A 17,607-nucleotide genomic window follows, 5' to 3' on the forward strand; every position below is an offset into this window, starting at 1 on the left:
CTGATAAAAGGCCACAAACCTTTAAGGCTCCTCCTGAAGGCTTCTGAGCATCAGAGGCTATCATGGCCAGGTGGAAGGATGCATAGGAGAAGCCTAAAGCAGGCAGTGGTTGCCTTGGAGGATGAAGTTACCTGTTAGGGAGTGGTAGTCTGGGCAAAGTACATTCCCCCCCCCCTAAACAGGGCCTCTCTACTCTGGCAGGAAGACAGAGTGCAACCTGCTCTGGAAGGAGCAGCTTCCCTAGCACTGAAGGCTCTTTTCTAAGTTCACTGAGGCTACAGGTACATGGCTACTCAACCATCTACCAGCAGTAGCTTTGCAGCATACCTGCATTTTCTGCCACGGACTTCTGAGTGCCACTCGAACTGCAGGTCCCCACAGCTGACCCCCATCCCCACCAATGGAGTGACAAACACACAGACACTACCAAGTAGGTTTTAACCTGGCTTCATTAATTGTTGAGTTGTACATCTGACTTTTGTGGGACTGTTAGGTTTGTTTGTTTTAATAGCACAAGACACCTCAACTCTTGATCATAGCATTACAGTACAAATTAAAAAATAAAAAATAAAAATAAACCGAGCACACCCGCCCCTTAACAGTGTGGAGAAAATGAGAATCTAAGTATTTACAAGGAATGGGTGGGAGTGCCACAAAATATTTACATGAAAGAGCATGAGTTCATCGGCATATACATTTTACACCAGTTTTCACACACAAAAGTGTAAAAAGAAGAAGAGAGAATAAAAAATAAGACACTATATAAATTAAAGAGAAGAGAACACTTGGAGATCACCCAAGACTTCCCTGGGATGGTTCTCTCATGTGGCTCAAAAATGACTCAAGTTTTCCACAGCAGGAAAATAAACGGCACAACAACCATTTCTTGTTCGTTTTGCACTGGAACTACGCACTAGAAAACTTACTGAAGACACTGAAGTTACTGAGCACATGTTAAACTCTTCCATGCCCATTGCCTCAGTTTCCGTAGCACAAGGGTCTGGAGAAAATGTCATGCCGAAGCCACCTTTAGAAAGGAAAACAGAAACCCAGAACCTACCACTCTGTTCCCTGACATATAATGTCGCACTGCAGTCAGTCAACACTTTGTCATCAACGTACCTAAGGAGGTGAACTGGGGGTGGGATGGGGGAAGAGTATGCAAGGGCCCAAAACTCGCTCTTCCGAAAGGGATCAGAGTTCAAAGTGGGTTTTGGCTTTGTGTGGCAATTTCTGCCACGGCTGTGCAATTCTTGATGAGACCCACCCCCCCTCTGAGGAATAAGCCCCCTCCCCAGTTTTGTCTGCAAAGACATAGGCACAATGTTTTCACTGTCCTCTGCATAAAATTTTAACCTGATTTTGAGGGGAGTGTGGCTGGTAGCTGCTGCCTCTCTGCAACTACCCAGCTGGACAGGACAAGATGATATCTGGGCCAAGAGTGGAGATGTGTGAGGTGGGACACTAGGGGTGGGGGGTACAGTAGACGCTGAAGCGAGGACAGCAAGAGGAAGAACTTTACAGAGGAGGAGCAGGAGGAAACAGGTGCAGACTGGGGAGTAAGCAGGGTTAAGGAGTAACCAGGAAGGTGAGAAGTACCTGCTAGATCTGCTCAAGGTGCCTATCATGAGCAGGACCTAATTCCCCTCTGAACAGACAGGGAAACTCAGGAGTTAAGACGCATGCACCCTAACTGCGAGGGAAATTCAAATCTGGGTATCCAACGGTGGAAAAAAGCAAGCTCTGCTGAAATTTCAGCAAATGGCAATTAAGGTAAAGGCAGTGAGTGACAAAAAGGAGCAAGAACCTGCCAGGTGAGGCCAAAGGTCAGGTTGCTACAGGTGACAAAGGGCTGGAATTTATGGCTGATTTAAGTTGAATTCCTCATTTAGCCTGTCTTCCCTTGCAGGCATTCCTCTACTTTTCCACTGGTATGAGAGGTTACCTGACCACTTCCTTCCCGCTTGCTATTCCCTCTGTGGTGAGAGCAGAGCTGTGGTTGGGTTCAAACACACAGAAACATGGAATGGGGCAAGAGACTTTTCTCTAATGGTTAGAGAGTCCCAAAATTAACCACAGCACATGAGAAGGACTGCATAGTTAATTTTATGGCTTTCTTAGGTGAGGGGAAGAGGGTTTTGTTTTGTTTTTTAAAGGTACCAACTACTCGAGTGGCAAAAATGTACAGGGAAAGAGGGCGATTGTCACTGCTCCTTCAAGCTTAGGAAACAGTTCCGAATTTAATCGCTTCCTTTTACACTCAAGGCTGTACTGCCACACCATTGCACAACACTTTCTGGACCAACAGCCTCCAAGTCATGTTGGTGATTAGACATAAACAGAGCCAAGTGGATTAAGCGAGGGGTGATAAAATTCAATGTCATGATTTTGAAACTGCTCTGACAAAATGGTCTGGCTAAGGAGACTCAAGTATGCTGTTTAAGCACTGTTATGGGAATTACAGAAAGTGGTAGAATTCAAAATCTAACCTGTGTGGGCACTTTATCTCTACAGGGGGATGAGATTTGTGAGCTGAGGGAAATTTCAGTGTTTGCTTAGGGCTGCCACAATGTATTATGATTTACAGGAAGTTGGCTTGGTCCTGATCTTACCTGGAGGGCAGATAATGTAAGGCTGATATATGAAGAGGATACAAGGAAAATTAAGGCTTTCATGAAGACAGAGGCTTGTCCTGTAGCCCTCGCTACCTGAACCTCAAAATATTCTCAACATGGGATGTGCCTGTTGGAACTCTGGACAGAACCTCAATAGAGAGCAACACAGCCATTGCAAGAGGCTGAAGAACTTGGATGCCAAAATCAAATGGACTTTGGGGGAAGTCTGTGCAGGCCACAGCAAGGCTTCTTCTGCTAGTCTGCACAAAGGAGGACAGCTAATTTGATCGCTTGTAGAAAGCAAAGCAAGCTTGCTCCATACAACTGCCAAACTGGAATGGTCCTATTTAGAGATTTCTCCTTTCAACTGCAAAACAAAAAATGTTGAACTTCCTTACCAGGGCAGGGGGCGGAGGCTGAGGTAAACCTGGTTCACAGTGAGTTTTCTGGCCACTAAATTTATATTTAACACAGTCAGGAGCAATGCCCCTAAAATAAGAATTACCAAATCATGGAAATAATCAAAACCAAGAGAGACAAGCTATTCTTATTGTAACAACCCCAGACAAAGTTGGGAAATCCAAAGAACAAAATGACAAGCTGTCTTTGAGAAGTGCTTTGTGCCCTGTAAAATATTTCTCTTATCATTTTAAAGATGGAATGCTGTTGGACAAAAACTTCAGTTCCAAGGTGGTTTGATCCAATTCCTTTCTTCTGGTGCTAGCGGAAAGGGCCTAGGACAGAGAGATGCCCCCGCGGGATACTTCTTGTGGACTTCAGCCCTGCTACAGAGTTTCGTCGTTCAAGACCAAGAAAACACACTGCACCTTGGAATGGGCTCTGGACATTCTGCATCTCATTTCAAGTTCGTAAAAACCAAGCAAAACCCACTGCGTCTTGCCTACTGGAATGTCACGTGTTTCCATGGTGGCTGCATGGCAAGAGGCTTCATTGCTCTGACTCTTAAAGGTGAAGTGGGAATCCTGAGGCATCTATTGGTTCCTGTTCCAGCAAGGACAACATGTTTTAAAAGCACTGCATATTCATATAACTTCACTAGAAAAGCAAACTAATACGCTATCTTGCTTCCACGGGGATCTTTTTTAAAAAACAAAACATGGGAGAGAACAATGCACTGATGCATCAACGGCAGCATGTGGAGAATCAGCAGTCTAAATTCACAGAGTGGTTTGCCTTACTGACATGATGAGGGAGGTGCATATGGTGGAGGACTTGGTCACTAAATCCACACTTACATGCCCAGGCCCTTGTCACGACTCATAGAGAACCAGCAATGATCAGGGAACCACCAGGCAGAACCTACAGATTTACTTTGTTAACTGATGATGGAATGATATGTAGCAGGGAGGTTAAAACAGCTTATCTCTCGCAGGCCTGCCTTGTTGAAATTCCTGGGCGGTGGGCCAGAGCCCAAGCCACTTCACCATTTCAGTTAGACTCACCCAGCAGAAAGGGTCTGCTATAGGAAACACACTTGCTGTAAGAAGCTAAGAAATGCAGCTCTCGCTTATCAAACCAAAGCACCATTTACAACAATATCAATGCTGAGTTTCTCTCTCCCCAGACCCCCACCCTGGATTTCTCAATATTTGATGAAGTAGTTTCTTATGTGTATTTTTACCTTTACCTTTTAAGAAAAAAGAATTTACCTGGGCAACATCTTTTTCCCAGCTACCAGTAGGGTCACATCTTACTGCTATCAATGGACATATTTCTTATTAGGTTGGGTCTAAGAAGCACTGGAAGAACATTTTAAGCAGAAAGGTACCATTGCTTTAAAAATAAAATAAAATCTGGGATTGCAGAAGGGAAGAAATAATGCGAAATAGTCTTTTCCCAGAGTTTGGTGAATTAAGCCTAAAAGAACCAAATTAAAATATTTACTAAATCTTGCCATTCAATAAATCTCTTTCTAGTGATCACATACAAGGGAAGTTTACCTGGAGAAGAAATGTCTGCATCATCCTATCAATACATACATCATGCACAGGGCTCTGAAGCAAAGTGTCAAAGCTATGGGAAATGCCACTGTTCAAAATCTAAGGAAAGTGAGAACCATTTACAGCATGACCCCTGAATCTCAATCTCTGCTTCTGCTCTGCCTGGAGACTGATTTTTGTCTTCGAGGTTAACAAAAGCCTGCAAGACTGCTGCAACCTACTTTTTAGACCATGTGAGATAAAACTATACATTTACGATATAAAAAACAGTAAGCGGCATGGGGGCTGGAGGGGAGGGAGCTGAGGGGGCGCTAATGGAGAGGGAGTTGCTTCAATGGGGTACTTTGTGTGTGTGTATCACTGAAAAAATAAACCAGTCCACTGTCCAGCAGAGGCTGCTTACACTCTATACCTTCTGCCCTGGAGCTCACTCTGCATGGATCTCAGTCTCGGGCCTCTGCAGGCAGAGCTCTGTGGGCAGGAATGCTCCCTGGCCCAAGGCTGTGGCGTAAGTCCTACTATGCGGATGAGCCAAGGGAGGGACCAAGCCCCCTCCTGCAGCGTAACCCCCTCTTTGGTGCTGAGGCATGGTATGGTAGTCTTCCAAGTTATCGTACTGGGACACCACCGTCATAGTGCTTTGGCGCTTGCCAAGGGTTTGGTACGGGTAGATGAGGGCAGCGTCCCGCTCTATGCTCTCAGGGTGCTGAAGCCGGAGGCTGTGGCTCCGTTCCGGCTTAGGGGGTGGTGCTGCAGGCTGTCCATAGTGCTCGCCCTCTTTAAAGCAGTCCCGGGCGTGTTTCTCAGCAGCGGCAGGCGGCCTGGCCCGATGTCTCTCCATATCAGGCCTGTCCTCTGCCAGCTTCACCTCTTTGTGGTTCAGTCTCAAGGCATCGTGGCTGGCTGGGGCGTACTTCCCGCCGGAGTGCTGGTACCCAGTGGATTCTGGTGGTTCCTGGTGGCCCTTTGGTCGGTAGTCAGCATAAGGGGGCCCGTTTTTAGACTCCAGTGGCTGCCTGTGGCTGGCTTCATGGGGCAGCTGCATCCTGTGCTCAGACGAATTGCAACCCGCCTCATGTGGCTTCCTGCTCCTGAGGCTGCTTTGCTTTTGAGGGAGCGACACTTTCTCTGACTGCCCATTCCCATAGGTTCCGTGGTAATGGGCTCTGTCCACGTCCGGTTCCGGATGTGGCACATAATAGCGCTCCTCCCCTTCAGGGGGCGCTACTTTGCCCGGATACTTCCCTTCCTTTCCATCAGCAACCGTGAGGAGTCCAGTTTTCCCAGGATCGGATTTGCTGCGCAGGTGAACGACGTCCACAGTCCTCAGCTCGTCCTGCAGCAGAGGGGCGACGTTGTCGTACTGGGACATGACAGGCCCTTTCACTTTCTGGCGTGCGCGGCTCTCTCGGCGAATGGACTGCATCCGGTACTTCTCCATGTCCTCCAAGTCCCAGGAGACGTACATGGGCTTGGCATCAGGCGCAGGCGGCACATCCCTGCTAATGAAACTGTGCTCCTTGCCCGCCAGGTGTCCAGCGAGGCCACCCCGGGGGTAGGGAGGCAGGCCAGGACAGCGATACAAACTCTTGGTCTGCAGTCGGGAGTAGGACGCAAAGTCTCTGCCCGGGAGTGGGTGCAGCGGCCTCAGCCTCATCGTGCCGTAAGGGTCCAGGTCATAAAACCCACCGTCGGCCGCCGAGTAGCAGGAGGGGCCGGAGGAGCTTGAATAGGGGCTGTACCGGTAATGAACCCGCCCGTTCTCAAAGTAAGGCTGCAGCTGAGTGACATGGTAATCTGTGTGGGGCTGATATGGCTTATATTGGTAGAGGGGCCTTGGGCAATACAAGGGCTCGTCGTCAGGAGGCACCTCGGTGCGGGAGATGGGGACTGACCGGATGGCAGAGGGCGCAGAGACGTGGAGCGAGTGCACTCTCCGGATGGAGGGGTAGGGGGGTGTTTCCTCCACGTAACTCGTGCTCCTCATGGTGGGGCTCATGGAGGACAAGTACTCCACTCGGCTGCGAGGCTTGGCGTGATGGACGGACGCACTCTTCCCTTGAGTGGCGTAGGTGTTGTACCTGGGGCCCATGGAGGTGGGGGTCTCCGACAGCGAGGGGTAGCCAGGGTGCTGCTCAGACTTGCTGTGGTAGAGGTGGGGAGGGATGCTTTCAGCCCTGTACTGGTGGGTGGATGTCGGCTTGTGATGCACGTAGTTCTCCGACACGGGGGGCTCGGGGGAACTCTCTGGCTTGGAGTGGGAGAAATAGGCAGACTGAAGAGAGGTGTGTTTCGGAGGGGGAGGTGGGGGCGGAGCTTCCTCCACGGGTGGCGCCAGCGTGGATGCAGCCACAAAGGAGTGGTAACTGGCAGCATTCATGGGGTCCACGTTGTTTGAATGCATGGCTGCTGCAATTTTACTCTCCATCGTCCTCACGGGTGGCACCGGAGGTGTAAATCCATAGGAGGTCTGAGCTGGGACTGAGTCAGACCTCAGCTGCAGTGGGGGGGCCCTGGCATTCTCTCGAGGCTTTTCCAAGTGGCCTGGGTGAAGCGTGACATGAGGGGTGGCAGAAGTGCACTGGATCGTGGCACTGCCCTCGGTGACGAAAATGGGGGCTGGCTCAGCTGATCTAGGCTCGGGCAGCTTCTCAGGAGGTCCGTCTCCTCGTACCTGGTGTGAGAAAGAACAGCAAGCGTTAGTTGTGACCTCAGCACACGCTTGAGCAGGAAAGAGACAGACTTTGGTGACAAGCTGAACTGGTTTCTTTAGCTGGAATGGAACAACTTCACTGACCCTGCTCTTTGCTGAGCTTATGGGAGTGGGTACAAGGTCTCCTTCACAAGCCTGGCAATATGGGCAAATGACTCCTTGGCTGGCCGGTGCAGTATTCTCTGCTCTCCAAGCACAGCAAGAGTTCACATCTGGATCTTAAGTAGAGCTTGCACATTCTTTGCTGCCTTTCAACAGGATTGCACCACTACCATGGCAAAGGAAATGAAACCAGCTAGAGACTGGAAAAGCTCTATCTCAAAGCACATCACAATCCAAAGGCACCAGTTGTTGTCTATGGAAGGAAAAAAATTTCTTCCACCCCTCTGTAAGTAATTACAGCTAGCAGGCAAAGAAAGACCACCACCTGCTGCTCAGCTTGGCTGCTACATGTCTGCTTCCTTTGTTATGACAACCCCAAGCATCAACCGACTGAAAGCTGACGTTCTCTATGGCTGACTTTCCCCAAAACCTCTTTGTCAAAGTTTTGCTATGTCTAGGAACTTCATTGGCAACTGGCAAAAAGTTATTAACCCCATCTCACCCTGCTGAGCAAATCCAACCATTTTCTGTCTTTGAGGAGAAGAAAGCAAATTTAAAAGCCAGCAGAGACAGGTAAACAGTGGTGAAGGCTGAGGAATAGCGATTTTGCCCAAGGTTTTCCCCATTAATCACGATGGGCATAATCTATTCTCCTAAGACTTCCAGGCTGGGCAGAGAGGGTGGAAGAGGAACCTGTGGATTATTTACCTGACTGAAGCCACTGGAAGCTTTTGTAGCTGCAGCTGGGGCTTGCCCCACAGCTGGCTGATGGTCCCCTGGTCTGTGCACTGGAGCTTGCTGGCTGCCAGCCAGAGCGTGCTGAGCAGCCATGAGCGGTGCTTCTCCCCATGTGTTGCTGGTGGTGGTGGTGACTGTGGTCGGCTGAGGAGGAATATTCGGGCTGACTACTCCAGGATCCATTTCTGTTGCTGCCGTCTGGTTCTTTATCATCATGTATGCCAGGACGGTTGCAGCTGCTTTCTCCCCAGCAGTGACAGGAGGGAACTGGGCTTTGTCTGCTGTGCAGACAGGAAAGTGGAGCTTGCTGGCATGAATTTGGGTCTTGTCCAAAGGGAGGCAAGTGTGGAGATGAGGGTTCTCCATGGGTATCTCTGCTGTAGGTGGTTCTGATTGAACTGTTCCTCTTGCAGAGAGATGATGATGATGAGGTGGAGGGGGAGGAGGAGGAGGGTGTTTCTGGTCCTCGGGCGTAACAGAATGAGCAAGGTGGTGGTTGTCTCCCAACATACAAGGGTGGAAGTGGGTGTGGTCCCAGCTCATGTTAGTGCCACTGTGAACATCTCCAGACACTTCAGGAGGGAGGAGGGGATGGTCCCGATTTCCAGGTGTGCCATGTAAGTGATTGCTGCCCTCAGGCATGCCACTGATTTGAGGTGCCTGGTCTACAGGTAACCCACTTCTGTGGTGCTCTCCAAGTGCAGCTGCCTGAAAAGTGAGCTGGTTCTCTGGCAAAGCAGCATAGAGGTGGAGCTTTTCTGGAGCGATGCCAGAACACGGATGGAACATTTCTACAGTTCCTCCGCTTTCAGTCTCTGCCGCACCGGCACAGTCAGAATGAACATCTGGCTTCTTCTGGGACTGAGCAGAGGCTTGTTGGGCAGACTCTGCCAGGGCTAAGGCTAGAATGCGTGCAGCGTTTTTCGGAGGAGGAGGAGGGACAACAGAGACAGAATTGACTGGAACAGGATCCTGGGGGGAGTCGAGGGCAACTGCTCCTAGTGGGAGGAAGAGTAGAAAAACAAAAAGAAGAGAATGATTTACTTTATCCTGTAAGGAGAGCGAGAAATTCCTATAGACCATTATAAAAAAATAGATTCTTCCAACATTTCACAGTGGCAACTCCTTGGCGTGACAAAGTGCATCTTCTGTCATACATGCAAACAGGACAGCAGTTCGGCGTGAAAAGCGCAAGAGATTGTCTAAAGTTTCCTGTTGCATTCCTAGAAAGCTAGGCAGCAGATAATGCAGAAAGAAAAGGTCAGAACCTTTTGATGGGATCTTGTGTACAATTTAATTTCAGGTTACTTTTGGCCAAAAAAAAGGTCCCTTCTTCAAGTGTAGCCAGATTTATTTATTTATTATTTATTATTTTTTAAAAGTTAAAAATAAAAGAGTTTATCAGGTGGCATATTGATTTGCAAGGACTGTAAGAGATCATTTCACGTTATGAAAGAGTGGAAAGATATAGGGATATATAAAATATTCAAGCATTTTTTTTTTGCGATGCAAGGAGGCCGCAGAGAAGCTTTGGGTTCCTTCAAAGCTTCCTATTAGGACCCGAGCAACCTCCACATGCTCTGGAAGACACGCACTCTGGATTTCTATTACCAGATTGTTTTCCCCCCTCTCTTTTTAAAGGCACGCAGAGAAGCGAGAGAGCTGGTCGCTTGTGAATTTAAAGAAAGAATGGAGGAAAGCACACTGTACCTGGCTGTGTCTGTGCAGAAGGTACAGGCTTACTCTGGCTGCTGTTCAGGGGTTGCTCCACCTCTTCTAGAAGCTCCGGCTTCTTAGCATCTCCTTGACTCTGGAACTCCAGCTGGCATCCTTCGTTTGCTCTCCCCTCAGTGGCCTTCAAGGGGGACACCACCAGGTGGGGTGGGGACCTGCTTGTGGCTTCACTGGTGCCAGACATCCCTTTGGCCCAGTCTGGAGGACCTGCACTCCCTGCTCCCCCTCCGATGACAACATCCGGCATGTGGCTGGGCATGGTGAAGGAGATTGGCTCCAACAAACTCAGTGGCGGAGACTTGAATGGCTTTCGCCCCATCTTGGGGGAGAAGGCATGGGCGACATTTTCAGAGAAAGTTATGGGTTTGGACGGTTTCTCTTCTGTTGGGCTCAAGTCCAGAGTGAAGAAAGGACTCATGGTCTTCTCCTGGTAGGGGGAAACTGGTTCTGAGCTGGTGGCGCTGCCAGGGGTGTGCGACTGGCTGCCCGAGTCTAGTTCCTTCTTAAAGGTGTTTTGCTTATCTTTATTAAAGTCCACTGACTCCAACAGGGAGGTGCTGCTGTCGAGACACTCAGACTCTGCCTTGGGAGGGCTGCACTGAAAAGACATGGGATCAAAATCCAGGCTAGCCACACCGATCTCAGGTGGGCTCAGGTCAACGTCTTCTGCTGACCTTGGAGAGATGAGGGCTGGGACGTGGATATGCCCCTCATCCCCGTCACTCTCGTGGTCATGCGGCACGTTATCATAGGAATTGCAGCGGTTCATGTTTCCCAGGAGCTCCCCATTAAAGGAAGCAGACAACGCATCACTGCTGGACCTTGGTCTTCGGGGTCTAAACAGCTTAGATTCACCTAGCAAAGAAGAGAGCAGATTCCCATTAATATAGTCATCAGGTATATAAACTACAAGCAATGTTCTATTTTCTTCCACTTCTCTGTAACCAGAATAAAGATTGTGCTCAAAAGTTTGGTCTCATGTGTTTGGAGTCAGGATCATTTCTTCCTTTGCCACACCCCAAACTATATCCTAGTTATTCTTTCTAGAACTGCTAGAACGGCTGTGAAATTTTCTGGGCCGGTTTTCTGAAGGTACAGCAATTCCTTGGAATTGCTGCTAAAATCAGTCAGGCTGTTTTGGCTTATTAAGGAATGTATACAAGCAACTTCCCTCCCCCATCACAAAGGTGAATCAGACCAAAGACCTTTTTCCATCTTACCATCTATAGCATGTAAAGACGAGAGGGACTCTTCACTCTTAGCTGAGCGCAGGGTCCCACTGTCTCCTCGCCCTCCTGGATAACAAAAAACATTTTCATGCATTTAATAAATGGGAACATATTCTCAGACACATATATTTGTTTTTCTTCCATAAGAGGGGACACTTTTTATTTTAAAAGTCCTTAGAACAGGGGTAGGCAACCTAAGGCCTGGGGCCCGGATCCAACTCAATTCGGCCCACAGACGGTCCAGGAATCAGCGTGTTTTTACATGAGTAGAATGTGTCCTTTTTTAAAAAAAATGGATCTCTGGGTTATTTGTGGGGCCTGCCTGGTGTTTTTACATGAGTAAAATGTGTGCTTTTATTTAAAATGCATCTCTGGGTTATTTGTGGGGCATAGGAATTCGTTCATCCCCCCCCCAAAAAAAATTTGGTCTGGCCCACCACATAGTCTGAGGGACGGTGGACCGGCCCATTGCTGAAAAAGGTTGCTGACCCCTGCCTTAGAACATCGAGGTGATCTGAATCACAGTACTGAACAGCTTTCAAACTGTTCAAGATTAAAACTACAAGTGTAGCTGCTCTTTGATTGACTTCCCTGCATTCCACATGAAGTCAAAGTCAACGCTGCAATCGTTTCTGGCTTAGAATCTCTACTGCCCTGGCTAAGAGGTCCGCATACCTGCGAGGGCTATTGCCTTCATTTCGGAGGGCTCACTTGGGTTGCGCTGCAGCTTCCGTTTGGAAAGAGAAGACGACTTCCCCAGGTTGAAAAAGGAGCGCCAGCTGCCAACAGGAGATTTCTTCATCTTACTGGGTGGTCTCTTTCTGAAGTGAGACAGCAAGAAGGAATTTGCACTTAACAGATTGTGAGAAATCTCTAATTGTGGCAAAGCATACCTGGCTGCAAAAAGAAGAAGAAAATCATCTACGGTAGTAACTTTGCTGCACATCCCTTACAAAATAAAGGCAAGCATAAAAAGCCAATAGATAGATAGATAGAGGCAAATAAAGGTAGGGAGATAGTAAAGAATACCAGACTTTAAAACTGTATCTGTGATCCACCTTGAGCAACTCAGTGCTGACAGCACCCAATGCAAAAATGTCAGGTGAAGGGCAGGTTGACAGAAGGATCTGCTTCCCTTACCCCTTCCTGCTCTTAGGCTCAGGTCTTTGGACAACCACAGCAAAGGCGCCACTACTGAGAAGACCCTATCCTGTCTCACTGTTGGGATTCCACCCCCCTCACCTTGATCTGTTATAAACAACCATGGCCTTTTTCAGAAATATGGTATAAAAATACTAAAAGTAAGTAAGAGCTGTTCTGCTGGATCAGAGCAAAAGCCTATCTAGTCCAGCAGTCTGTTTTCACAATGGCCACCCAGACGTCCATTGAAAGAAGCCCACAAGCAGGACACAAAGGCAACGGTTAGATTCACACCCCAGGGATGTCACACAATGCCAAAGATATTGCTAGAAAGGGAGGGAGAAAGTGTCAGCTTTTTTCTTTTTTGGTAGCTGCCCATTCCACGTTTGGTGCCCTCTTATTTACAACAGAGGAGCAAACCAACCCCCAGTAGATGTGTGACCCATCAAGATTAGAGCTTCAAGTGCTGGCAAAATTCATGCAAGAGATTAATTTAAGGACTTCAAAGAGAGGCAAGCTTTTAAAGCCCCCCATGCTTATGAACAGACCCCCCCCCCACAGACCCCCTAGTAAGTGTACCAGGCAAGCAATGGGAGCAGTGGTGGTGTTGCACAAGCTGATTAACAATGTTTGCTCCTGAATCCCAAGGGACTCTCAAGAACTCTCTCTCTCTCATGAGCTTTGTGCTAACAAACTGTTATGTAGGACATTAGGGAGATGGGAAGGGAGAAAATCCTTCCCCTCTTCTCTTTTCATGCACCCACCACTGCAGGTCCCATCATCACTGACTGGCAAAGTAGTAAAACAATAGGAAGGGTGGTTTGTGGGTTATGTGGGCTTATGTTGATGGTAAAAGTAAGCAGTGATGGATTCTCAAATTAGCTCAGAAAAAAAGAAATTGGAAACGGGGGGGGACGGGGACTGAAAAAGGCTCAACAACAAGAATTTTCACCAGAGAAGAAACTACCCAACCAAACACAGCCATAGGCAGGGTAGCTCTGGAGGTGGGATGACTACACCCCCAGGGAGAGAATAGGCTCTGAAGACCCTGCCAATCAAGTTCAGGGGGAGGCATCGTCCTGTCAAAAGAATGTTCTGCAACCTCCAATCCAGGAAGAGCTCTGGAAAGCTTGCCAATATTTAGGAAAAATCAACATCTAATTTATCAATGGACCACCAACCGCTAATTGAATAAAAAAAGTTACAGAATATAAAATATACTCACTGAGCGGCATAAGCAAACAAACAAACAGCAATCACAAACTGTCTAAAACTGACATACTTAAGAATCTTTCAACAAAACAGCCAACAAAGACCCTGGAGATTGACCAAGTATAAGGCAACTCCCCCCACCCCCAGCAAACTCTGCTATTGATTATTTGAAAGTGATCATTAGAAAGGCAATGCACAGCAGCCATACAGTCAGCTGCAACAATTCCCCTAGGCAAGTCAGTCCTGTAACTTAAAAGCAGTAACGATGGACACATGTCTTCTAAAGAAAACTGCCTCTACCTTTCAGATGGGAAGTCTATGATTGTGTGGAATTTCCCCTGCAGAGCAGCAGGTCCTTCACCCACTTCAATGTACTTGCTGTCTGCCACGATTGGGGAGTTTATCTGGGCCTGAGTTCTTGCTTGTGCTTCCTCCAAGGTGAGCAGTTTTGTGGAGGGCGAAGACACCAGCAGGGATTTCGGCCTTGACAAGGAACTGTGACCTGCCAGAAAAATGCAAAACAAGGGCAGATGAAGATAAGACACCAGGGGAAGAAGCAACGACAAACCTGTGCAGCAGTTCAGGAGAGAGATTTGTACAGTGCAGCACTCTGATCCCTACATCCACACCAAAACAGAATCATATTACTGTTTGGTACTTTGAAAGCACGAAAACAAGATGAATGCAGGACCACAGTTGCATTAGGAAACTTGCTTGTAGAATGAAAATAAGTTTGGTTTGAGTTGATTTTGAGTTGATCAGTTGATTTTATAATGTTATTTTCCCTGCCCTTTAGATGACGCTTTAGTAGGAATAAGACTGGACTGACAACTTTCTTTTAAAGCCATAGCAAACTGGACGTTTGAAGTTCTCCATTTGCTTCAAACACATTTGGTCAGCCTACATGCCACCCAAATGCAAACTGCCTAATGGGCGTTGAATGCTCCTTGTCACATCACACAGCAAACCTGTGTGTGCAAGTTTTATCTACAAATTAAACCTAAGCCAGTACAATAATCAGGACAATTATTTGAATTTCCACAGTCCATTTTCAAGACTAACGAGCATGCCGACTACTTTGTTTTCCAGAAGAGAGATTTCTTGGAGGTTGTATAACTGAAAGCAGGACCTGCTAGAGATGAGTTAGGAAAGTCTGTGTGCAGGAGTCATGCTGGGCCCAGGCGCAACCTCAGCCAACGAATCCTTTGATGGCGACCCAGACCTTCCAATGATTGACAACTTAGGTGAGTAGACAGAGCTCCCTGAAGCAAGCACTGACGCCACCTCCAGGGGATGCTCTCAAATAATCCTTGGGTTGGGTTGCAGACAGAAGAACCCATGGCTGACTCAAACCTGAAAGCCCAATGTTGCTGCATGACTCTTAAGTAAAGGGCTTGTAAACAGCAACACTTCTCAAGTGTAGAACAAATTCAGACACCTGCAGTTGGGAGGCCAGGCTGCATCAGGCTGTGGTTGGAGCCAGTTGCTAGAAGCATTGCCATGTTGTGCGGTTTTCCCTACTCCTTGCCTTGCCCTGGCCTGCTTTCTTCTGGACCTCCTTAGTTGCCACCCTTTCAACTCCTGTGTAATAATGCTACCTGCTATTAATTACTGGTTATCTTAAAGTTATTATTCTCTGCCTGTATTCCAGCCTTTGCCAAGGGAACCAAAACTAGACACAATACCCTAGAGAGCATGTAAAATCAGAAGAGTATACGTCATGTGAAGCAAAAATTTGTCATGAAAGCTTTTAGAATTTAAAGCGCTATGATCAGCATGGATCATGACAGTTAACAGGGGTCACCTTCCTATGCTTCCATTTTATAAATTTGTTAAGCATCATTAGCCCGCAGTGTAGGGAGGGATAATAAGAGACAACAAAAAGCCTGCATTTCTTCATTTAGGCAGTGAAGTATGAAAATGACACACTTTGATGCCGCTCTATACATATTTTGCAAGTTTTGGAACTCTTTGAATTTTAACCTGCTGTCTCTTCCCTGGGGAAACATACCTGCACTTTCTCGAATCACAGAGCTTAGTTTGGAGCTAAAAAGGACATCCACATGATTGAGAATGAATTCCACAACCACTGACTGAATTCGCACCTCCATAAAAGCAGCCGTTCCACTGAAGCAAGCAGATTCTATCTGCTTTGATCTAAGGAAAAACATGAGAGATGAGATGTTAGCAACAACCAAGCAGGGGGAACTCTGGATCAGCAGAATAACTTGATGTACAACACAACAGGCTTCTCTCCTTCTTGCACAAGGACAAACATTGTTTGGTGACTCCCATTCACAAAGAAGGCTACTTTCTTTGCAACTGCTGTCCTGGTTCTTTCTGAACTCCTTTGCTCTAATTAGCAATGTTCATACAGTGCCCAAACTGCTCTGCAAAAAACTTTAAGCACTGCAGGTGGAGAAAGATATCTGTCTAGGTGAGAATGGAAAGATGCTAATGGACTCATGAATTCTCCAGCTACTAACAGGGAAGCAAACTTATCCTTGCAATAAAAGACTGGAAAAAGGGGGTATTTCCAATGATGGAAAGACAAACTGTAAAAGTCTAAAAAGCAGCCGCACTGCGCACACATTGCTGCAGAACCTAGGGCCTCTGGCTTGAACATCCTCTCCTACTGCTTGTTGATGATATGTAAGATGGTGATGTATGTATTAAAAGCTTAGTTCGTTAGAGTGTGGTGCTGATAATGCCAAGGTTGCAGGTTTGATCCCTATATGGGACAACTGCATATCCCTGCATTGCAGGGGGTTGGACTAAATGATCCTCAGGGTCCCTTCCAACTCTCTGAGTCTATGAATCTATGTAAATTCCTACGTGAATACAGTGTTCCTCACTTGCACAATCTGCCCCTTGCAAAGGAGGGCTGCATAGTTCACCTGAGGAGGGCTTGCTTCCATATATATTTTAAAAGGTGTAAGCTGCATGCCTGAGCCTACATGCTGAACCAGCTCTCAGCAATACGTATTGTAATGGAGGCTGGCAAGCCATGCCTCAAGACAGTGCAAACCAAGAGGGAAATCCAAGTCTTGCAAGGTAAACACAGGCAAGTACCTTTTATTGATGATGCTCACAGCTTGGAGCATTCAATGAGCTTAAAAAAATAATCCTATTCAGCCCTGCCTTACAGGACGCAAGTGAATCTGATTAGCTGCCCAACTGGCTGGAGGGCCAGCTGACATGCTCATTGGCTAGGAGGCAGCTTTGCTGGCAAACTCTTGTTCCTCCTCCTCGGGGGAACAAGGAGTGGTGTGGGAAGTCATTCTCTCTTTGCCCCCTCAGTTTCCTGGGTTGCGCCAGCAATCTTCTCTTCTCTCCAATCACCTGACATTTCCTGCACAATGCATCTAACTGGGCTGAGGGCAAATGTCTCCCTGTCCAGCTTAGCCGTGCTCCCCAGAGTCCCAGGCACATCTCTGTGTATGAGGACTCCAGATTCTTCTTCACCCACTGCTTTGCTTCATGTGTACAAAAAGGTCCAATGTTGAACATGCAAGGTTCCATCACAATCAAGAGGACCAAAGCCCCCTCCACCACCATCGTTCAGCTCGGCAGGTCCTGGATGCTGAGTGTAAACGAAACACAAGACTATCCTGGCTAAGATTTCTCATCTTCAATCAAATAAAAAAAGGTACCTCAGCAGATTTGGTGCCCAGACAATCGCTAAGTTCTTTGTGTGCATGTTGGTGATGGCACAGTAATCAGCGAGGTGAGCCAAATGCCTCATTAGGAACTCCAGAGTCCTGGAAAATGAAGGAGAGCTGTTAGTGGTGAAAGCAAGCGTATCACACAAGTTAGTACTGTATATTGTCCTACACTTTGCAAAACAGAAAAAAAGAATGGCATTGATATGGATTTGTTTAGCAGCAAACTGAAGTGCTATAAAAATGTGCCCTGAACAAGACCTAATATTCTGAAAAGTCCACCGACCCACAAGCCTTATTGGGCCTGCCAGAGGTCCCAGTATGGCTGGTGAGACCATTTCCCCAAAGACATGCTCATCTGCTCCGCACCTCACTGCATTGTGGCAGAAAGGTTGTTAATTTATCCCATCGACCAGGCTTCAGGGAAATTTTACTGAAGCTTCATCATTCTCTGGTGGCCACTAGAGGGAGCATTTGCAATATTCTTCCAGCTAAAGTGTT

General features: G+C 47.4%; 1 protein-coding gene across 6 annotated transcripts in view; it reads right to left on the reverse strand.

Annotated features, from left to right (window-relative positions):
• Positions 1-431: 431 nt before the first annotated feature.
• ARHGAP32 (Rho GTPase activating protein 32) overlaps positions 432-17,607 on the reverse strand; it is a 199,381-nt gene continuing 182,205 nt past the window's right edge. For all 6 annotated transcript variants that reach the window (XM_083588250.1, XM_083588255.1, XM_083588251.1 and 3 more), the window contains 8 exons: positions 17,098-17,205; positions 15,456-15,601; positions 13,745-13,946; positions 11,768-11,913; positions 11,084-11,158; positions 9,840-10,718; positions 8,100-9,127; positions 432-7,250 (listed from right to left, as the gene is read on the reverse strand). In XM_083588250.1, coding sequence (XP_083444376.1) covers positions 5,004-7,250; positions 8,100-9,127; positions 9,840-10,718; positions 11,084-11,158; positions 11,768-11,913; positions 13,745-13,946; positions 15,456-15,601; positions 17,098-17,205 — 4,831 coding nt within the window. In that variant the 3' untranslated portion in view covers positions 432-5,003. The remainder of the gene's footprint in view (positions 7,251-8,099; positions 9,128-9,839; positions 10,719-11,083; positions 11,159-11,767; positions 11,914-13,744; positions 13,947-15,455; positions 15,602-17,097; positions 17,206-17,607) is intronic.

This window comes from Podarcis filfolensis (genome assembly GCF_964270895.1).
Source record: "Podarcis filfolensis genome assembly, chromosome: 15".
NCBI lineage: Eukaryota > Metazoa > Chordata > Lepidosauria > Squamata > Lacertidae > Podarcis > Podarcis filfolensis.